Source organism: Triticum dicoccoides, chromosome 1A (assembly GCF_002162155.2).
Source record: "Triticum dicoccoides isolate Atlit2015 ecotype Zavitan chromosome 1A, WEW_v2.0, whole genome shotgun sequence".
Classification (NCBI taxonomy): Eukaryota; Viridiplantae; Streptophyta; class Magnoliopsida; order Poales; family Poaceae; genus Triticum; species Triticum dicoccoides.
In genome coordinates, this window is record NC_041380.1 from 60,257,730 (window position 1) to 60,280,397 (window position 22,668).

The window sequence follows — 22,668 nt, forward strand, 5'->3', positions numbered from 1 at the left end:
TGGGAAACAAGAGAGTGGTTGGCTCTTCCCAATTTACCAAGTGGGCCAAATAAGAGATATTATTGCTATTTTTTGTTTAATACATTTCATTCAATCTTCTTGCACTCAGGTTGCGATGCAGTTCCTTAGACGCCTTGTGCACCTGAATAGAGGGAGTACTTGCGTTTTTGTCTTTTTGCTAACAATACCACATATAAGTTACTTTGTCTCAAAACTTTGCACATGACTAATACACTAGACCATGCTTGTTCGGAACAAGTTTCAATTTTTTTACTTTGTTTACTATTTTGCCTAATTGGATGCGCCTAGACCCAGGTTTCAAAATCCGCACCTGTTTTTTCCCCCAATTCTAGGATTAATCAGTTTGTGCTATTTGATGAGAATATACGAATTAGCGGACTTAGGGTGATTCAGTTTCGGAAAAGGGGATCATGATCCAATGCTTGTCCTCATTGTTAGTGCTAGGCACTTTATTCCTGAGCAATATAAACACATATAATTTAGACAATATCATGTTCTCATGAATATTATAAGTGGTTCTAAGAAGGAAAGTGATTGATAATCTTATATATCTAAGAGAGTGATCCCGCTAACTTATTTATCTCAACATGCAAGCAAGTCACATCATCACAATTATGGATGGGATAAGACCCACCTCAACATGCAATCATGCATGGGAAAAGACCCACCACCACATGCAACCATGGATGAAAATATGTTTTTTATTCTATTACCCTACTTATATCCAATAATTAGTTTACAACGGTACACAATTGAATATAATAAGCCCTATGTATTTTTAATTTTGGTTCACGTGTTATTAATATAAATATTTGTATTTCACACAATAAAAATCTCATTGAAATATATTGCAACCAATTCACGCAGTAACGCGTGGGCATCATCTAGTTTAACTAGTGCGCGAGTTCTAGTGATTGGTCAAAGTTGATCATGCGTAACAACAGAGGTGGTGAGTGTAAGTAACAATGGTAGGGATGTCCTCCACACTTGGTTTGGCCAGAATTGAAAAGTTCAATAATTAATGTCTATGTATATTATTGCATTCCCATCTATCCATATTACTTATCGCCCAAACGGATATATCTGATACATCTGTTTAAGCCACAAGTAATATTGATGGGAGGAAGTAACAAATTATTCTTTTAGATTTCCTTGAGTGAATTATTCTTTTTAGAATTGAATTTTACTTAACCTTTTTTTAGGGGAATTGAATTTTATTTAACGAATTATTTTCTGGAAAAATGCTCGGACGGCCCAATAAGCCCAGCTTCAGCCGCTTGTCGGGCCGCCCTCCCCGACCGACCCCAAAAATGCTCGGACGGCCCAAACACGAGAGAATCGCAAGGTTTCGGGCCCAGGGAAAGCAGCGCCGCGGGCACGAGAGTCCGCCCTCTCCTGTCCGCCGTCCGGTACCCCCTTCCCCTAAAACCTCACCTAAAACCTAAACCCTGCTCCCCATTCGTCGGCGCCGCCGCTCCCAACCCCACTGCCCGTCGCCTCCTCCACCCGGCCGGCTCCAAACCCGCGAGCTCTTGGCCCACCCCTCCCCCCGCGTCACCCCGGGCGCTCGCCGCCATGGCGCCGCACGGCGACAGGAAGAAGGGGAAGGGCGCGGACCGCCCGGGCAAGCCGGGGCTGGGCCCCAACCGCAAGGAGTTCAAAAACCACCGCAAGGAGGAGGGGGAGAAGGCGGGCGGCGCAGAGGAGCAGGAGCAGGAGCAGGGGCAGCAGCCGGCGCCGCACCCCGCGGCTCTGTTCAACGCCGCCGACGACGGCGATTTCCCCAGAGGTGAGCGACGGCCGCGCGCGCGGCCTGGCCCCGCCCCTTCGCGTTTTGGTTTCGTATATGCTGACGTGGGGTCTCCCTGTTCCGTTCCGCAGGAGGGCGCAGCCTCCTGAGCAGGGACGAGATGGCCGAGGCGCGCACGGAGGCCGAGGTGGAGTTCGAGAAGGAGGAGAGGAGGGGGAAGAAGAAGAGGAAAGCCAACACCTCGTCGGGAATCGACGGCGATGATGACCTGGGGACCCTCTTCGGCGGGGCTACCACTGGGAAGCTCCCACGCTTCGCCAATCGCATCACCTTGAAGGTTTTGAACTCTCTGAAACTGTCCCTCTGTAGGATTTTCTTTGCAACCCTTGTGTTATGCACCAATCAGTGGCTGGTAGGTTGTATGCAGCAATGCCCTTTTATGATTGCGTCCTAGCCTTGCCAATTTCATGGTGTGTCGTGTAACCTGTTCTGCTAGTTTGTTCATCAAGCATCATCAGCTCCAGACTGCGAATTAGCTTTGAGCCTTTGACCCCACATCTGGTATATGCCTAACACAACCTTTAGGAATTTGACACAGCATGCCACAGAGCGCTCCCAAAGTATGGCACACAAGTGGTAGTTTCCAGTGACACAAAGTGCATTTTAAAATGTTAAAGGTGCCTCAACCCCATTAAGTTGATTTTTACCTGGTATGTTAACTTGGTACATTTATGACAGCATAAGACCTTATTCAATGTAAGATGCTTAGTAGAGGTGCTTAGAAAAATAAACCATTTCTTCTTCAAGCACCGGTTTCGTTGTAGAGGGTAGACACTTAGTTATGCACCTCTCCTGTAGAGATAAGCACTGGTGCTTAGGAAAAACTAGGTTTATTTCACTAAGCATCTTTCTAAGCACCTTGCATTGTACAAGGCCTAAGTTGGCACCTTGGCGGGTGCTCGTGAGGTGTAGCATCAGTTGACTCACCTTCCTCATATGAGAGGAAGCCTTGACGGGTGCTCGTGAGGTGTAGCATCAGTGGACTCACCTTCCCCATAATACAATATATCAAGTGTAAGACGATTAGAAAAAGTGAATTGTGAAATTCTTAATATCAGAATAACCTGAACAAATGCCTTTGCTTAGATGTGGCTTCCCTTGTGATAGTCAATTACAAGGACCAATTTGAGTCAGTGAATTGAGCAAAACTCAGGTAGAGTTTTCATTAGCACAATGTCTCTTTTAATTGTCAGCTATGTTTTTTTATCTGTCTACATTAACAGAAATTACTGATTAGATTTGGGATGTTTTTTCCATTGGTGAGACTCTTGGATTAATTGCTGCCGTTTTGGTGAAACGGCCATACCAACCTTTCTTTTTTCTGTTTTATCAGAATATTTCACCAAGCATGAAGCTTTGGGGTGTTGTAATCGAAGTTAACCAAAAAGACATTATAGTGAGTCTACCTGGCGGAATGAGAGGGTTTGTTCGCACAGAGGAAGTTTCGGACATTGCTTTGCATGGAAATAGCAAGGTATTGATTTTTTTGGTATCTTTTTGTTTCCAAGGTTTCTGCAATCTATATTTTGCCACTAATAATGAAAATTTAGTTGTGTTCTCGAAGTTGCTATCCAGAAAATGCAATTGATGTTGATATTGATTTTTGTTATTCTGTTAATCTGTTTGACTGCAGGATAGTGAGGGCAGTGTATGTGCTGAAGTTGTTCATGTTGGTCAGCTTGTACCTTGCATGGTTCTGCAAGTTGATGATGATAAGAAAGAAGGAAAAGCACACAAACGGGTTTGGTTATCATTGCGGTTGAGCCGGATGTACAAGGGTCTTTCTCTGGATGCTATCCAGGACGGAATGGTATTTATATTTGCCTTGGCTCTTGTTGGTTCTAGATATGCATGATACCAGCTTAACTCCTGCTAGGACAGTGAAATGTGTGCATTTTCCTTATCCTTATCCAACTTAGTTCTTGATATGTACAATGTCATAGCCCACAACCGTAGTCTCTGACTGCAGATGTTCAATTCTAGCATAATGTGTAATTGCTCAGAACTTTGTACCCATGCAAAGATTCACACGCATAAAACAATTATAGCCCAACAGAACTGAAACATGCCAGAGCATACATCCAAGCATGTTCTCGTCCAGCCCTCCCAACAGTCAAAATAGAAAGAAGACGTGAACATCCAATGAGAACTACTGATGCTATCATGGAAAACTCACTGCTCTTGTTTAATTTTCTTTAGGTAGTCAACATTTTGGTCAAACAATGGCAACTTAATGTCACCCTTCGCTCCCACTATCCATCACCCTTTCTATCCTTTCAGTAAAGTAAATGTGGTGGACCTGTTTATAAATTTTGTCTATGAATGAAGGGGTGTTTCGCTGATAGCCAAGATTGGAATTTTGTGTATAAATGAAGGGCTGTTTCGCTTATAGCCAAGATTGGCCCCTACTGTTGCTTGAAAGTTTAGTCAGGGCATGAGCTTTTGACTGGTCAGCCACAAGGGTGAGAAATCCAGGCTCAGCACGTGGTGGCAAACTGGCAATCAACTTGCACAAAGGGTTGATTTTTTAAGAATGAGGTTGCCTCCCTAACTGGGCCGTTGTAATGGCAGCAAACAAAGCATCCTTGCAACTGCTTATAGAAAAAGAAAAACTTAATGGAAGTATGGTTGGTAATTATTATTAAATTATTTCTGCTCACCCAGATCAACAGTCAGCTCATCGGTGGTCTTTTATGTACGCACTTAAATGGCTTCTGTTCATTTGTTGATAGTTCTATTAAGGTGCTATTGCACACCCAGTAACATGTACAGTGTCCATAGTCTGCTCAATCGGCTGTCCCACCTACACTTCTCTTATACCTCTGACAAACTTCAATGTGTTAGATTCTGAGCCAACTCTTTTATAATGTTTCTCAGGTGCTCACTGCTCAAGTGAAAAGCGTCGAGGACCATGGTTACATTCTTTATTTCGGAGTATCCGCATTTAGTGGATTTATGCCAAAAGCTGGCAAAGGTAGACATTGCTTAATAAGGTCACAGTTACAGTTATAGATTGTTAATAAATTACACATGCCTAGATAAGTGTGCACTTCATGCCAATTATTGTTCTACATTAGCTGCTTCAGATAGCTGCTAGAACAATGTTTTTGTTTACAGGCTTATGGCAATATAATTATTTAGTGCTGATAATATCAATAGTCCAATTTCTAGCAAATGCGTTTTCTGAGAAAAAAAACGCTGTCAGGCTGCACCTTTTTTTGTTATTTGGTGTACTTATAGGTACATTTTTATTAACACAGACGTATCCTTTTGTTGTTTTAAACTATTAATAAATGCAGTACCTACACTGTATGCAAGGCATAGTGTACAAAATATAGTTAAACAGGAGTAAATTTGTAAACTTTGCTCGTGCCTAGACTCCTGATTTGGCATATTTGATTATAAGTGTATTTTTCTAATAAATTACTGAACTCAAGGCACGTAGCACAGTAAGACAAAGCTTGCCGGGCTGTCTGCTGGCTTACTACTTGACATTATTTGGAATAGTGTTACTGATGTACTCCCTCCGTTCCTAAATATAAGATGTTTTAGCTTTTCTCTATTTTCTCAGATTCGTATGCATCTAGATGCGTTTTAGTGTGTATATTCACCCATTTTTATCCGTATGTAGTCCATATTGCAATATCTAAAACATCTTATAATTAGAAACGGAGGGAGTATGTGTCTGCTGTATTCTTCAAACGATTCTCTTTGACCTTCCCCAGCATTGTAAAATGCTGATCATGATGTTTGTTTTGGGATTACCTATGATCTAATCAACTGGTATTCTTTTGTAGAAACTGTGAAGATTGAGAGCGGACAACTCATACAATGTGTCGTGAAGGGGATTGATAAAACTCGCTCTATTATTCACTTGAGTTCTGATGAAGACTTGATCTCTAAATCCATTGTACGCTTATCAATTATTAGTCAGTGGCTTTTGAGTTTATTCTGTATCATGTCAGTTATCGCTAATTTATAAGTCTGTTTTTATCTAGATTAAAGATCTGAAAGGCCTTTCCATTGATCATCTAATTCCTGGCATGATGATGAGTGCACGTGTTCATTCAGTCCTTGAAAATGGAGTTATGCTATCATTTCTTACTTACTTCACTGGAACGGTAACTTTTTTTCAACACTAAAGTATTTTCTTTTTTAACTTTCCCATGGTTTTGATTTTACTTATTTAATTACAATTTTCCTTATCAGGCTGATATTTTTAATTTGTTGAGCTCCTTCCCTTCTGGTAATTGGAAAGATGATTACAGCAAGAATAAGAAGGTCAGTAATTCTTCCCTATAGATTTGATAATGGTCATGGGCTTCTGGCCACGGAGTCTATAATATTTGCATTGATCAGTCCTAATAATGAGTCTGCACAATGCTTGTACCTATTTTACGTTCATTGACACTTACTGTGAATTCTCTTTTTATCATCTGTGCGCAGGGTTTTGGGTACTTCAACTGTACCCAAAATTGTAGGGTGGTCGGTTATGATTCCTGGCCAAAAATGTTATTTTTTTCTTGACATTTTTCTTATTTCAGACTTCCGTTTCCTCAGATTGTAAGCTTGGGATAGCAATAATAACAATAACAATAATCCGAGAAACTTTGTTTGGTTACTCACTCCTTTACCTCTTAGGCTGCTCATCGGTCTGCGTGGTTCTAGTAAGACAAGAACATACATGAATGTGTCCTGTTCCTGTATTCTGTCTCATGTGTTAGAGAATATGCTCCCTCCAAACCGGTTTACATGCCCCCACTTATTTTGAGTGTAACTTTGACCGATTTATAACCAACAAAATATAATTTACATGCCACAAAAAGTATATCATTTGATTCACATTCGGAAGAAGTTTCCAGTGATTTACTTTTTGTGGCATATGACTTATATTTTGTTGGTTAAATTGGTGGTCATAGTGAGGCTCAAAAGTCCAGGGGGACTTGTAAACCGGTCTGGAGGTAGCAACAAATAACCCTGTAACGCGGCAAAAGTCAACCGTCACGTATCACAATGAGTCTAATCATCGAATGACAAGTGACCATGTTGTACATGACTTCTGTTATGATAATTTTCTCAACTATGGCGGTACCATTTTCCCCAGAAGATGCAGAACCCCACTTTGCAGGACACGTGGACATGTGAGCATGTCACAAGTTGTCGGTGGTGAACTTAAATGATATGCAACAGTACATACGAATATGACTTGCTACTGTATGTTTAAATGTGTGAAGCACTGGTGGATGTCTTCAAAGTTATCACGAGAAGTGGTGAACTTCATGCATTATTTTTATTTGTCCTCTTAAACCTCCGCATAATTAAGTATTTTATCACGAGAAGTACTTTATCTTTTACTAATTTATCTAGCATATAGTTTGGAAAAAGGGTCAAAGGCATGTGTTGCAGACTTATTCAGCATCCGGAAAGAAAGCCGACAATAAACTGTGGCATCATAGCCACAAAAGATTGGCTGGCTAGCCCACTTGTTGCCATTCTAATTTGGTCTAAATTGAATAGGGCGTTGCTTTCTTTACCACATTTACCTGAAGTGGATTTTTTGCTAGAAGGCACGTGGTCCATGCTTGTCACAATGACAGTTTGCTGCTAATTTAATCGAAAAATTAAATTGTCTTGATCTGCATGATGACCCCTCTTCTCTCTTTTGTGTTTCTGTTTGTCCAGTTTTCAAATGACGGTCCTGTTGTTGAAACATATTGTTGGTTATTTTCTTGGACTGTAGGACTTGTGAGTGATTTTTTCATTACGCTTTGTGCTACAATTTGCAGGTAAATGCCCGCATCTTGTTTGTTGATCCGTCAACAAGAGCAGTTGGGCTTACATTGAACCAACACTTACTTCGTCTTAATGTACCCCCTATTGTAAGTTTACTGCTTTGCCTGACCAATTCTTTTGGTACATTCTTGAATATTTTCATTTATGCCTGCATAGTTGGCTTTAGTCTAGTCTATATTCGAAGAGGGGCTTTCCTTTCCTAGTCTTATTCATTTTTGATTGACGATTTTCCTTATGCAGAATGTTAAAGTTGGAGAAATATATGACAAATCACGGGTGCTGAGGGTGGATAAAAAGGCTGGTCTTTTTCTTGAAATACCTTCTCCAACTCCATCACCTGGATTTGTTAGTGTATGTGTTATTTCAAATATGTTATTGCCTTGGCCTATTCTTGTTTTCAAAAGGGCCAATCTTTTGTTGCTATTTGCTTGCCATAACTGAAGGCTTTATTCATTAAGATCCATCTTAATATTTGTGATCTTTAGATACATGATGTATCAGACAAGGATGTGAAGAATGTGGAGAAGAAGTTTAGGGAAGGCAGCTTGACACGTGTCCGTGTACTTGGAGCGCGACATCTTGAAGGAGTTGCACTAGGCACCCTAAAAGTAATCACATCTGGCCACTTAAGTTTTTATTCTGTGCCTTTGTTTACTTTTGAATATCCATACACTTAGTACTTAACCCATTTTGATGCTCAGTATTCCTTCTTAGTTGATACACCCTGGTCCGTGTTACATCCTACCTTTTTTTATACCAATATGCTCATTCGATGCTTGAACTCTTGTACCATCTTCTTTATTTAGCAATTATGTACTCCCTCCATCCCAAAATAAGTGTCTCAACTTTAATACAACTTTGTACTAAAGTTCGTACAAAGTTGAGACACTTATTTTGGGACGGAGGGAGTATTTATCTAGCAATTATGTTCTGCAAAGGTCGGTTTAAGCTGTACAGTGGAGTTCTTATGGTTATAAAAGATGAGATGGGTACCTGATCCATACCATATGTTAGTGCATGTATTCGAAACTGAGGTTCTGAATGTATCATGGAGGGGGTCATCTGATGATAATTGTTATGTTAGTTTCCGTGGTGCTGCTTAATAGTCCTGGTCACTGTTTACAAGTCACTTCTTTATTTCTTAATTATTAATTATGATAAAATTGTTTGTGATAGTACTGGATTTATAATTAATATGATGGCAAGGTATGCTCATTCTCTTCCATTAAGCATGTGGCTTCTTCTATTCTAGCTCCATTGTTTTGAAATGTGTTAAGTTGGTTCATCTTTATTTTTGACATGGATCTGAAAAATCATTTTGCTTCCAGCTGTTGCATGTGCTTAATTAATATCAAAGCATGCCAGGCAGTCCTTTAAATCAGATTTACCTCCTTTTCTTAAACTAGCAAAAGTGGTTGTTTCTGAGGATCTCCATATCGTATCCTTTTCCAGGACAGTGCTTTTGAAGGTTCTGTTTTCACTCATGCTGATGTCAAACCAGGAATGGTAGTGAGAGCTAAGGTTGTTACCGTTGAGCCTTTTGGCGCAATTGTGCAGTTTTCAAGTGGTGTGAAAGCACTTTGCCCACTTCCTCACATGTCTGAGTTAGATAATATTGTAAAGCCACCAAAGAAATTTAAGGTGCCATTCTGTTCTTTTTCTTCCTCTCTTAATTTCCATTGCATATACCATAAGACTGGTATATATGATTAAGATGCATAACATGTCCACCATTGACACTTCATTTTTTTCTGTTAATTTTGTGTAGGCTGGAGCTGAACTACTTTTTCGTGTCTTGGGTTGCAAATCCAAGAGAATAACAGTGACATACAAGAAGTCTCTGGTACCTTAACTGCACTCTCACCCTTGAAATGTTTAGTATACTGCAAATTGTACTCCCTCCGTCCCAAAATAACTTTGTACTAAACCAGCGACACTTATTTTGGGACTGAGGGAGTATATTATATAGAGCATGATGGAATATTGTTCTTCAGATTGCTTTCTTGCCTCTGTGGGAGCTGAATAATTAAATTCTGGATTTCCTTCAGGTCAAATCAAAACTTGAAGTGTTGGCCTCGTATGCTGATGCCAAGATTGGTCTAGTGACTCATGGATGGATTACTAAAATAGAAAAGCATGGGTGCTTCGTGAGATTTTACAATGGAGTTCATGGGTTTGTTAGCAGGTTGACCTCTCGTTCTTATGAAATTCATCAGCTATATGTTCTTAACCTGCATATTTTTTTTCCACACTCATGTGATGATACTCCCTCCGGTCCTTTTTACTCTGCATATTAGAATTCTCTGAAGTCAAACTTCACAAAGTTTGACCGTATTTATATGAAAAAATATCAACATCTGCCATGCTAAAGTTATACAATATGAAACTTTAAGTCATGACACATCTATTGATATTGATTTCAGATTGTGAATGTTGGTACTTTTTTCTATAAAGTTGGTCAAACCTTACTAGGCTTGACTTCAGTCAAATCTTGTATGCGAACTAAAAAGGACCGGAGGGAGTATTAATGGTTAAACATGCTCCTTTTGTCTTTGAAGTCTCTGTCTGTTGAGTTTAATGAATTGAAAATCGGATTGACTGTGATTTTCTCTCTGAAAGGAGTACCGCCGGCCACTGCATCGATTGATGCATATAGCCATGAGTGTGATTTATCTTATGCTGTTCTTGATAGCGACATTTTTTTTACTGAATATATGCCTCTGACATATTTCCTTATTTGTACTAGATCTGAACTTGGACTAGAGCCAGGTATTGAAGCTGAAAGTGTTTATCATGTTGGACAAGTTGTCAAATGTAGAATTGTAAGCATGGTCCCCACTTCAAGGAAACTATATGTTAGTTTTACAATGTCTTCTAATAGGTGAGTGTTCCCTCTTGTTCTTTTATTGTTTTTTCTGCTCCCTTGCACGTATCAGTTTTCGTTTTACATGGTTACGTGTAACTGGGCCGTCGTTTTTATCCTTGTACATTCTTAAATATTTTAAAGGTCATTATGTGATTATATTTCCTGTCATCTTTCTATTCTTTTTGAAAGTTTTTTTTAAATAGTCCTGTTTTGAAGAGATCGATGTTAGGTCTTTATTTTGTTCTGATAAGGATTTGGCTAACAAAGTAACAATGCAATTAATGTTACGTATAATTGATGTCATTAGATTCATGCTCAAAAGTACTCGTGAATGTGATGATGTATCACATAAACTGTGTTAGTAGAGTAATTGTTGGTCAAAACCTTGTCTTAACAACACTTTAAATGGAGGGAGTACCATAATACCAACGTTTCTGGATGGAGGGAGTAACAAACAACTTCTATTAGATTTGTAGTATGTTTCTTTAGTTTCTGAGAAACTGGCAGTAACACTTCTCATTAAGATGAGGTTAGAATCTGTAAGAACAGTTGCTCAGGCTTATTTTTAGCACATCCAACACAATGTTAGTCCACATGCGAACTTATATCCTCGAAAGCAAGACAGGCCACCTTAGCTTTGTCTATTGCTGATAAAGACCTGTTGATTCCACTCCTTTGACACGTTCCACAGGTGTAGATGACTTGTCCTCTCTGTTTACAGTGCCACATTTTTGTGCAGCAGCCACATGCCATCCCACCATGCATCAACTGGAGTGAACTGAGTATGCGTGGGTGAGCCAGCCACACCAAACCCTGAGTCCACACTTTTTATGAGAGCAAGTTTGATTCACTAAAAAAAGTCGTAGGTGTTTAGCCCGTGTCACAATATCCCATCTTCCAACTCGCACCATTGACCACACTTTCACTCATTGCACAAAAGAAAGACATCTGGCACAGAGGGAAATGGCCAGTTGCTTTTACACTGCTAGCAGCTGTACGAACTGTACTATCAGATACCTCTACATACATTGGTGTTTTTAAACCCATAATATTATATTTAGCACGCCAGGTTATTGCTGAAGCTTTTGCATACATGTGTTTTTTTTGTGTGGTAAAGGGCAGGTGCATTCTTAAACGCTCTGCAACGGTACTAGATCTCTCCTTTTCCTTCTATGGTCATTGCCAATACTTTCAGTTTCTTGTTGGCTTCTGCTGACACCTAGGAACCGAATTTTAACCAGGAAAGGTCCTGAGCAGATCCCTGCTTGGTTCGTAGACCTGTGCCTGTGTTTTTGGCACACAATTTTCCTTTTGTGTTGTGTAGCTTGACAACTAAAATTTTACTTTCTCATGCAGGGTCATTCAGGCTGATACTGCAAAGGTGGGTACTATTGTCTCTGGTGTTGTGGAGCGACTTACTCCTGCAACTGTTGTGGTCAGTGTCAATGGCTTCTCCAAGGGATCTATACTTAATGAACAGTTGGCAGATCATCATGGTATATCCTTGCCTGTGATTTTCAAATATTTGGTTCATTCGGTCTGGACTCACCACACGCACAGACACAGACACGAAGACAGCTTGCACATCCACAATCCTTCTCCCCAGCTCATCTGTACATCTTTGTTCTGTTCACCCATTTACACCTTTTCTTCTTAATTAGGCCAAGCTGCTCAGTTGAAGAATTTGTTGAAGCCTGGCCATGAGTTCAACCAGCTTTTAGTTCTTGGTAAAGTCATTGAAGTTCTGGATCTTTTGTTATTCAACAATTTGTATGAACTAATTGACAATTTTCCACCCGCTGTTCAGTTTCTGGGACTAGTAATCATTGTTTATAGGGCGGTAAGGTGACCTATGGCGAGCACATAAACAATGCTAGTAATATTTGTACTTTTATACGACAAAGAACTTTGAGCTGTAGCATAACTCAGTCTGTATATAGAAATTTTCTCACATAAATTTTTTATTTACATATCCTTCCTGACGCACTTTTGGTTGTTTTACATGTGGATATTACTTCACTTGACTAAGTATTGCCTTTCGTATTATGCTGTTTCAGATACTGAAGGCCAAAATTTAGTTCTTTCCGCTAAGCACTCACTTATCAACACCGCAAATGACATTCCATCAGAGATATCACAGATGCAAGGAGGAGCTGTAGTTCATGTATAGTTCTTCATTTTGTTTCAGTTACATTATAATTAATGAGCAAGTCAATCGACATTTCTTTTTACCTTAGGGTTACATTTGCAACATCATCGAAGCTGGTTGTTTTGTTCGCTTTCTTGGACATCTAACTGGTTTCTCTCCCAAGGATAAAGTAAGCATGTATTACCTCCGCTGCTCTCTTTATCTGGAACAGCCTCTTATCTTGCATGTTTTGGCTTCGTCGTTCTCTCTGTTTCTGAAAAAGCCTAACCTTGTGTTTCCTGAAGGCGGTTGACAGGCCGATAGAAAAGCTTTCTGATGTGTTCTGTGTTGGCCAATCAGTTCGTAGTCATGTCCTCAATGTACGTATAACATAGTGTTGTTGATACTTTCCTGTTTGGATACTATGTTGTTTGCTTTACTGAATGGTTCATTATTTGTTATAGGTGAATGCAGAATCTGCTCGAGTAAAGCTTTCACTCCAACAGTCCATGTGCTCTTCACCTGATTGTTCATTTATTCAAGGATATTTTCTTCTCGATCAGAAGGTCATAATATAAATCTATTTGTGTCTTACTCAAAGTTAAATGGCTTAACCTTGATGAAAAAAAGATTAAACGGCTGAAGGAAAGTCTTGTCTAGAACCATCCGTTCACAAATATAATATGTTTCGGATATTTCAATATAGACTACATTCAGACTGAAATGAGTGAACATCTTATATTTGTGTCTATATATATCCGATTCAGAAAAAGGTTAGAACATCTTATATTTGTGAATGGAGGGAGTAGCTGCTAGCAATGTGGTAATTTGGGCTGGGGTCAATAATAAAAGCTTTCGATGAAAGAAGAGACTGGTGAGGTTTGGGTCGAACTTGCACATGCAACTATTATTTGCTTGTGGAGGCCTGTTTCGCTAAGTTAATGGGCTGTGTGTGTGGTGGTGGTGGTGGTGGGGTAGGACTTATCCAAAAGCAGACAAATGGTTTAAGTACACTGACAATTAAGTGAACCCTAGTTCTACAATGTGCTTTAACATGTGCACTGACAATTGGTGTTACCTTGTTGTTTGTCCAGATTGCGGCATTGAAGTATTCAGGTCCTAGTACTTCTCATGATTGGGTGAAATATTTTGGCATTGGTAGCTTGGTTAAGGGTGAGGTGGGAGCAGTAGAAGAATATGGTGTTATCCTTAACTTCAAAGACCATCCGGATGTTGTTGGTCTAATTGAACATCATCAGCGTAAGTAACTCATTTTCTCCTTATATGGCATATTAACTATTACTGATTACGGTCATTCAAAACTTTTCCTTTTCTGCAGTTGGTGGCAGTACTGTAAAAGTGGGTTCTTCTGTGAAGGGTCTTGTTGTGGATTTATCTGATGGAGTTGTAAATTTATCGCTTAAACCTGAACTAGTTGGCAGTGTCAGCAAGGATGGGAAAAAGAAGGTAATAATAGTAGATGCCCTTCTCTCAGCAATATATGTGTCTATCCGGTTAAGGATGGTCTCTTCCATTATCTTTTGGTCACTTGGTACTAGTAGTTGTTTGTGGGTAGCTTAGTAGTTTACCTCCACTGAAGTACTTCTTGCGATTGTGCCCTTCCTATCTACAGCATTGCTTGAAACTGCTCACACGGCTAAACATTCTATAGCAGTGTAGCTTCATAACTCGAAAAAATACTGTCAACATTTGTGTCTGAAAATCTCTGTTTGCATGTTGTTTGTTTTTAGTTCACCCAATAAAACATATGCATGGCTACTCCCCCTATTTACAAGTCTTCTAATGGTACCAATTTCAATTGCTTTAACACTAACTTTAGTTATATTGGACCGGTTTGTTTGTTGCATTTCAGAAACGTCACAGAGCCGCGGTTTTGGACTTGGAGCTTCGGGAGGAAGTCAATGCAGTTGTGGAGATAGTCAAAGACAGCTATGTGGTGTGCAAATTACTCATCTGACTAGTTTATTCTTATTATTTCCTTAAAGGTTGACTGCTGTTCTTTGCTCATCATTTTGTTCTATCCAGGTTCTTTCTGTCCCTGAGTATAATCATGCAATAGGCTTTGCACCGTTGATGGATTACAACTCACAATTGCTTCCTCAACATCACTATGATAACGGGCAGTGGTAATCACGTGAACTACTTCAGTGTATTGCTTTTATTAGTTACTTCCTCTGTCCCATAATATAAGAACGTTTTTAACACTAGTGTAGTGTAAAAAACGTTCTTATATTATGGGACGGAGGGAGTACTTGTTTGAATGGTCGGGGAGCAAAAGTTGAAGGGTTCATTTTTAGAATTCTAATAACTGCAGATCAGACTTTTTGAGATACAACTGGCAATACTTTATTTTGCCCTTTTGATTACGATTGTACATGTTATAATTTGTCTCTGGTTTTTGGTTCATAGATACATATTACTCTGAACATACTATGCCAGTAAACTGTCCTGTCGCCAGGACATGCAAGGCATCTAGGAGCTTAAATGAGTCAAACGTGAGTCAATCTAGCTTAGGCCGTCTTGAACCTGACATTATTATAGATTGAATAAGCTCTAGCTTAGCTTGACTGAACTTGTCAGTGGGTTGACAATGCAAGTATGCAACCCAACATTGATTATTGCGCTCAAGACAAGTTCGAACCTCACTTGAATTAGACTTGATTTTTCTGCACTACATACTAAATATGTATATATATTCAACCATAATTGACCTCAATCTCTCAATGAAGTCTTCTAGCTCAAGTATTGTATTGCTCAAGCCGAGCTCAAGCAGCTTGTTGACTCCAAGCTTCTTTTGCACGTACACACTTGCCTGGTAGAAATGTTGATGCACTTCATATGCCCACCTTTTCCTTGAATTTATAATGTTTTTGAATATTGTATCTGCATTGTTACCATCCTTGTTGATCTCACATTGTCCCTTTTTTAAAATGGAAACTCAGTCGAATGATTATTAGTCTAGTTCTATATATGCTTTGCAGTCTGGGCTCTCTGATATGGTTTGATAATGTCTCGTGCGGTGAAGCGTTACATTTTCTGTTGTTGCAAGTTCACTTCATTCATGGTAGAAAATGTGTTGAGCCGTAACATCTCATAATATAGGAGCATCTGCCATGTTTGCTGCTGAACAATACAAGTTTAGTGTATTATCTTGAAAGGGTTAGTATAAAGCAACATTTTATATTGCACCGAACACATGCAAATGACTACCAGATGTACCATTTGCGATTTTCAAGGTCGGCAGACTATCGAGCCTATATTACTTTGGTGTTAAAATTTAACAACCTTACCTTCTTTTCTTAGTACAAATGCAGTTACAGTTCGAAGTACTCTTCTCTTATTTTGTGTTTGTTTTTATTGAAGCATTACCGTTGTCGTTGGAAGTATCCCAAGTTCTGACCCTTCTGGAAGACTTATCCTTCTCCCGAAAGGATCAGCCCAGGATTCTAATATCTCTAGTTCTAAAAGGGCTAAGAAGAAATCAGACTACAAAGTTGGGTCACTTGTTGAAGCAGAGGTGCAACTATTTTCATAGCAATCGTATGATCAGTCGTTTACTCTCTATTTATAGTTTGCGTATAAATATTAATCATGTTTGGTTGCAGATTATTGATATCAAGCCGCTTGAGGTTATTTTGAAATTTGGTGTCAATCTTCATGGAAGGATTCATATTACTGAGGTATATACTAGATTTTATTAGTTTATTTATAGTGATTTTTGTAAGTAATTATGGATCAGTAATAGGCATATGTTTCTCTCAGGTCCTTGAAGAAGATTGCAGCGAGCATCCCTTTAGTAAACTCAAAATCGGGCAAAAGGTCCATGCAAGAATTGTTGCACAAGCTGAACATTCAGCAAAAACTGGCAGAAATTTGAAATGGGAACTATCTATTAAGCCATCCTTGCTTAAAGGTAGGCTGTACCAAAATCTCTCTGTTTGTCCATTTCATATATGTGTAACGCCTTTTAGCCTAACCATCACTATATACTCTTGGTGCTTCTTGTGACTTGCGATGACTTGGTTTCCTGATGCTGGCCTTTCTTTTTCTGGTTCAATTTAACAGCAGACTTGGAAGAATCAACTACATCTGAAGCTGAATTGAATCACTCAATTAATGACATCATACGTGCTTATGTCGTCAAGGTGGATACAGAGTGGGTCTGGTTAACTGTATCCAGAAAGGTTATGGCTCATTTATTTATTCTCGATAGTTCAGTTGAGCCGAGCGAATTAAAAGAGTTCCAACAGCGTTATAGTGTCGGTCAAGCAGTGAAAGGACGCATTATTGGGGTGAACAGAGAGAAAAGGTTGTTGAGGCTGAAAGCGTTTGATAACCAATGCATGCTCGAGAATATAGATGACACACAAAAAACAGTATCTTCTATTGCTGAACACACGAAGGAAGGAGATATCATTGGTGGACGCATCCAAAGGATTCTACCTGGTGTTGGTGGGCTTGTCATCCAGATTGGACCTCATCTTCATGGAAGAGTTCATTATACTGAAATTGTTGATTCGTGGGTACCTGAACCCCTATCTGGGATCCATGAAGGTCAATTTGTAAAGTGCAAGGTCCTGGCTGTAAGCCGCCAAGCTGAAGGATCTGTCCGGGTTGACCTATCACTTCGCTCAAGAAAACTTGATAATTTGTAAGTCTTGTCGCTTGCAAAGTATTGTTCATAATAAATACAACAATATTTAGTAGCGTTGAATATGCTTCTTTTTGTCAAAAGTCATATGGGTACTCTATAATTTAAATAGACCTTAGATATAAGTTAACACCAGCTAGTGGCAACTGCTTTTTTGGATGTGGGGTTGTGCTGTGATCGTCTTCTCAAACAAAATACCGAGACAGTCAACCACATAAATAGGCCTGTTAGAGGTGAACTTTGTACACAATATTTTTAGTTGTCCAGAAAAATATTATGTCTGTCATTCTGTGACATCTTTGTTTTCTAGGACAACTTGCGCTCCCCGGTTTGAGAAGATCAACGATCTGTGCCCCGGTACAGAGGTTAAGGTATTTTCTATCTTCATACAATTTGGTAATATCAAACTTGGAGGAAGTTCTCTTGAAGCTGTTACAACCGAGCACAAATGCCTTAATTTCTTTTGGTTTTAGACTTTGAAGTATTTAAAAGATTACATTGCATGCTCTTAGCCTCAATTTGTTGGGCTGTGAGCCACTGGGCATCTAAATGAGCAGAAATTGTTGCTGATGGCGTGTAAAAAAGGAAATCAGTTTTTTTACTTTCCCCTTTTCTGGACATTTAAATTGCGACTATGGTGAATTTATGTGATTTTCTTCTAAACATTTAGGGTTATGTGAAGAATGTGAATCCCAAAGGGTGTTTCATCATGCTTTCTCGAATGGTTGAGGCTAGGATTATTTTGTCAAATCTGTCAGATGAGTATGTCGAAAATCCCCAGAAGGATTTCTCAGTTGGAATGCTTGTACAGGGAAGGTTAGATCTCGCCATTGACAAATGCACATATAACTAAAAAAAATTCTCTTCCCGATCTAATGGAAAAATCCCGCAGGGTATTGTCTGCGGAACCACTATCAGGGAAAGTTGAGGTATCACTTAGGAAGAGCACTGGTAGCAAATCGCAGAAGTTGGATGATATTAGCTACAGTGACCTGCATGTTGGGGACATCGTTGATGGTCAAGTTAAACGGGTTGAATCCTATGGATTATTTGTGACAATCAAGAGCAGTGAACTGGTATGCTATTGTCCTTTTGATTCTGCAAGTGTTTATCAGTAATCGGTATGTTAATGTAGATCATTGTTTTGTAGGTGGGCTTGTGTCATGTATCAGAACTTTCTGATGAACCAGTTCTTGATATCAACGCTTGCTACAAAGCTGGTGATATAGTTAAAGCTAAAATTTTGAAGGCAAGTTTTATCTATGGTTAGACTGGTCTTTTGTACTGCATGTGTGCTAAATTTCATTTTCATTTTCTTCATACAGATTGACGAGGATCGACACCGAGTATCCCTTGGCCTTAAGGAATCTTACTTTGACTCTGATCTGACTGATGATGAAAATGGCAACGAGAATGATGGTGGAAGGGTTCCCATGGACATCAGCCGTGCCCCTCAGATGTCTGGAGGTTTTAACAGCACTTTAGTTCTTCCTGGGCGTGAACCCAGGGCTTCTGTTCCCCCACTTCAGGTCGCCTTGGACGAATACGAAGTTTCTGACCAAGAGGGTGATCAGAAAGCTCATGAAATTGCTAATGGAAATGAATCAAATGTAAAAAAGAGTGATAGACGGTTAAAGGAGAAGGCGAGAAAACAAAGGTTTCCACACATTTCATTCTTGTACCTTTAACAGTGGCATCCAGACTCTTACACCATTTTCCTCCCCAGGGAAATAGAAATCAGTGCCTTGGAGGAAAGGGCTTTACAGAAAGATATACCACAGACTCCAGATGAATTCGAAAAGTTGGTGAGGAGCTCTCCAAATAGTAGCTTCGTCTGGATAAAGTATATGGCATTTTTGTTAGACTTTGCGGATGTCGAGAAAGCACGTTCAGTAGCTGAAAGGTATGATTGCAGTATAAGGATAATTGTTTCGAAATTCTGTTCTGACTAATTTTTGACAATAGGAATTTACTGTTCTGAAAAAAAATCCATGAAAATTCCCATTCTTATTAGTCTATTATGCAAAGATATCTATGTTTTCTTTGCTGAATATTTGTTTACTTCGAACCTGTTGCATAGATTGTCATCTTAATGCAAGTGTCCCTCATGTTTGCTAGGGCTTTGAGAACAATAAACATTAGAGAGGAGGAGGAGAAACTCAATGTATGGGTAGCATACTTCAACCTTGAAAATGAATACGGGAGTCCACGGGAGGTAAGTTAAAAATGACGCTACGTTATGTTTCTTTCTGCTCCTCCAGTTGATGATACTGATCTGCTGTTGGTATATGCAAGGATGCTGTCAAGAAGATATTCCAAAGAGCCTTGCAGTATTGTGATCCCAAAAAGGTGCACTTGGCTCTTCTTGGAATGTACGAGAGGACTAAACAGAATGAACTGGCAGATGAACTTTTTGATAGAATGACCAAAAGATTCAAAACTTCGTGCAAGGTTAGTTTATCACTTTGGTTTTTGTATTTGGAGCATATTTATGACTTTCAAACTTCGTGCAAGGTTAGTTTTTTTTTTTTGTATATGGAGCAACTTTATGACTTGCATGATGCAATTGTAGATCTGGTTGCGCCGCATTCAGTTTTCTCTCACTCAAGGCAAGGATGTTGAATACATCAAATCTGTCGTAAACCGTGGACTTCTTAGTCTACCACAAAGCAAGCGTATAAAGTTTCTAACGCAGACTGCTATCCTGGAGTTCAAGTGTGGGGTGGCTGAGGAAGGGAGATCCAGATTTGAGCTGATCCTAAGGGAGTATCCGAAAAGAACAGATATTTGGAGCGTTTACCTAGACCAGGTAATATTGCATTAGCAAACCGTCAACCTGTCTGTTATTCTGTCAACTTTACCAGTCTCATTGACAAGCATGATTTCTTTTAGGAAATTCGACTTGGTGACACCGAAATAATACGGGCATTGTTTGATAGGGTGACATGCCTTAGTCTACCTCCAAAAAAGATGAAGGTTTGGCTCATTCTTTGTATATTCTACTCAAAACATGAACATTATCTCTCTTCACTGCTATCTGTCCCTGCCCTGCATAATATCTCTTGCCATTCAGAATTTGATGCCATCGCTTGCTTTATTACCGTTCCCTGCATTGATATAAGTTTTTTGATGCCATGGTCGTCATTTACAGTTCTTGTTCAAGAAATACCTGCGATACGAGAAGGCTCAGGGCGATGAAGAAAGAATCGAGCATGTGAAGCAGAAGGCAATGGAGTACGTTGAGATTTCTAGAGCCTGATTTGCAAAAGACATGCGGAGGCACTGCTCCTGCTCCTGCAATGCGCGGGAGGCGTCTGCTTGCCGGGGATTCATGCAATCGTTTATTGTGACCTGCAGCCTGGGTTTGCTTCTAATGAGACGTCTACATTCTTATTTTTACGCTGAGGTTGTGCAGAGAATGTGCCAGTCAGGGCTGCAGCTTTTATGCAGACTGCAGTCCGCCAATTTTGGTGTTGTTACACTTGTGATGTATGTATTGCTATTAATAGGAAAGATAGATGACTATTCAATTTTGTTTCAAACACCTCACTAACTATTCGAGCTGTTGGGATGTGTTTTGAATTTGCGAACTCATCGTTAGAAATTGTGAGTGGGGACTGAGAAGTTTCTTCGCTAGCCTTGGAAGTGCACCATAGTGTCAAATGTTACTACGTTCTGACGTTGAAAGAATGCTGCTCTCTCCGTCTCTTATACATAATAAGTGTTGTGGTTTAAGTTCAAATTCCATAAATAAGTGTACTTAAAAATATATTCAGAGAAACTCTTGTGAACTTTTTCATCGTTTTGGGATTTTCACCAGAGCTAATTCAATTGTTTTCATACTGGTAAAGACTGGCTTGGCTTGGCTAGGGCTCTGGGCCTACTCTTCCGGCGAAGCTTGCCTTGACAGCTTGACGCACTTCTGTTTTTTTACTTTCCATCACCAAAACACTAGCAAATCACAGTTATATAGTATCACAATGGATAATACATATTTTAGTGATCCTTCAGTCCAGTATAGTACTGTTCATAATTAACATCTCTTGTCTAATGTTCGATGATACCTTTTGTGATTTATAAGGAAAATGCTGGCCTTCAGCCGGCGGATCCGTCGTCTCGTACGTGCGATGCGTGGCTCACCTTGAATTATCTATTGAATTTTTGTAATTGAGCTCTTGTTGCAGTTTGCCCACCAAAACTGCTATACGTACGATTCTTTTTAATCGGACACTGCTATGATCAGAGAGCAGATGCTATGGTCCACAAACTGATAATCTGTGATTTATCTCTAATCGTACTGAGTGTTGGACGAAAATTCATCGTACGTATAGCAAGGTTCTTTGCCCACCACAACAACTTGTGTGTTGTAGGATCTGGATCCTTGAGGGTTGTTGCCCGCGCAGCCGAGGCACCCTGCTGCTGCTCCCTATCTTCCTCTCGCTACACTTGTTGCCCCGCTGCATCTAACGGCACTGCCCCTGCGACGTCACCGATGCCGGACCGAAGCTCCATGGAAGCGATCGGGCTCGCCCGTCGCCGGACTCTACCGCCGCTGTCGAGCTGTGCTTGGCTGCCACTGCCTGGATCTGCTTGTCCCCAGCCCTTCTTTGCACCTCGCCGTTCGTCCCGTGTCGCCGGCATGTGTGTTGCCGCCGATTACCAGTTCGCCGCCTCTACCTGGGAAAAAGAATATTGCAACATCATCTTTGTTGCAAAAAAATTTCTGCAACAAGAACTATGTTGCGAAAAATTCTGTAACAAGTCCTCTGTTGCAAAAAAGAAATCTTGTTGCAAAATAATTCTGTAACAAGACCTTTGTTGCATTTTTTTTGCAACATCACCTCTGTTGCAAAGGTTTTTACAACACGGCGTATGTTAAAAATGTTTTTGCAACACCACTCTTGTTGCAAGAGAGGTGACACACATGGATGAGTAGATCGGACGGCTCCCCGCATCAATCCAACGCCCAACGGCGAATGTTTTCTAGTTATCCGTCAGCTGATGCGTAGTAGCCCCTAATTTATAATGCATGTCTAATTAATATGTGTAATTAATTGCTTGACTAATTAATTTCATGCACTAGTGGACGAGACAAAGATTGGGCAAAAGACAACTGGGATGAATTTTGGGCTGCGCTACACGTCGGCCGGTGGATTAGTTAAAAACATCCGCCGCCTGGCTGGCCGTTGGATGGACGCGCTGCTGGCCGTCCAATGTACCACCCACGTTCCCCACCTCCCTTTTGCAACAAGTGCGGTGTTGCAGAGACAAGGGTCGTGCTACGCGTCTGTCGGTTGAAGTTTGGGAAGGTTCGACCACCTCCCATGTCGTTAGATCTTCCCACGTGAGCGTCACAAATTGCAACAAGCTAGTTGTTA

At 40.1% G+C, this 22,668-nt stretch overlaps 1 protein-coding gene across 2 annotated transcripts; it reads left to right on the top strand.

The window, feature by feature from the left end:
- Positions 1-1,439: 1,439 nt before the first annotated feature.
- Positions 1,440-20,997, top strand: LOC119362935 (rRNA biogenesis protein RRP5-like). 2 transcript variants are annotated; one of them, XM_037628219.1, is made up of 40 exons: positions 1,440-1,810; positions 1,903-2,108; positions 3,165-3,305; positions 3,465-3,641; positions 4,709-4,805; positions 5,629-5,741; positions 5,830-5,952; positions 6,041-6,112; positions 7,618-7,710; positions 7,865-7,975; positions 8,110-8,232; positions 9,077-9,265; positions 9,393-9,467; positions 9,673-9,809; positions 10,371-10,505; positions 11,847-11,986; positions 12,152-12,217; positions 12,548-12,654; positions 12,728-12,808; positions 12,924-12,998; positions 13,083-13,184; positions 13,713-13,878; positions 13,958-14,085; positions 14,492-14,575; positions 14,665-14,765; positions 16,003-16,156; positions 16,245-16,319; positions 16,402-16,552; positions 16,705-17,290; positions 17,601-17,661; positions 17,961-18,106; positions 18,183-18,366; positions 18,441-18,539; positions 18,616-18,947; positions 19,017-19,193; positions 19,409-19,505; positions 19,586-19,741; positions 19,863-20,099; positions 20,183-20,266; positions 20,442-20,997. In XM_037628219.1, the coding sequence occupies exons 1-40, from the start codon at positions 1,597-1,599 to the stop codon at positions 20,547-20,549; spliced, it is 5,703 nt and encodes a 1,900-aa protein (XP_037484116.1). In that variant the 5' UTR covers positions 1,440-1,596; the 3' UTR covers positions 20,550-20,997. The 2 variants fall into 2 exon arrangements, with proteins under 2 accessions (XP_037484116.1, XP_037484121.1); XM_037628224.1 differs by having other exon boundaries at positions 16,708-17,290.
- Positions 20,998-22,668: the final 1,671 nt, after the last annotated feature.

What these genes read in the sequence shown, in the direction of transcription:
- LOC119362935 (XM_037628219.1), top strand. Translation starts at nt 1,597, where the DNA reads ATGGCGCCGCACGGCGACAGGAAGAAGGGGAAGGGCGCGGACCGCCCG. An exon ending in CACTATGATAACGGGCAGTG is followed by an intron (nt 14,766 to 16,002) that starts GTAATCACGTGA and finishes TTTTTATTGAAG; the next exon opens with CATTACCGTTGTCGTTGGAA. An exon ending in AATACGGGAGTCCACGGGAG is followed by an intron (nt 19,506 to 19,585) that starts GTAAGTTAAAAA and finishes GGTATATGCAAG; the next exon opens with GATGCTGTCAAGAAGATATT.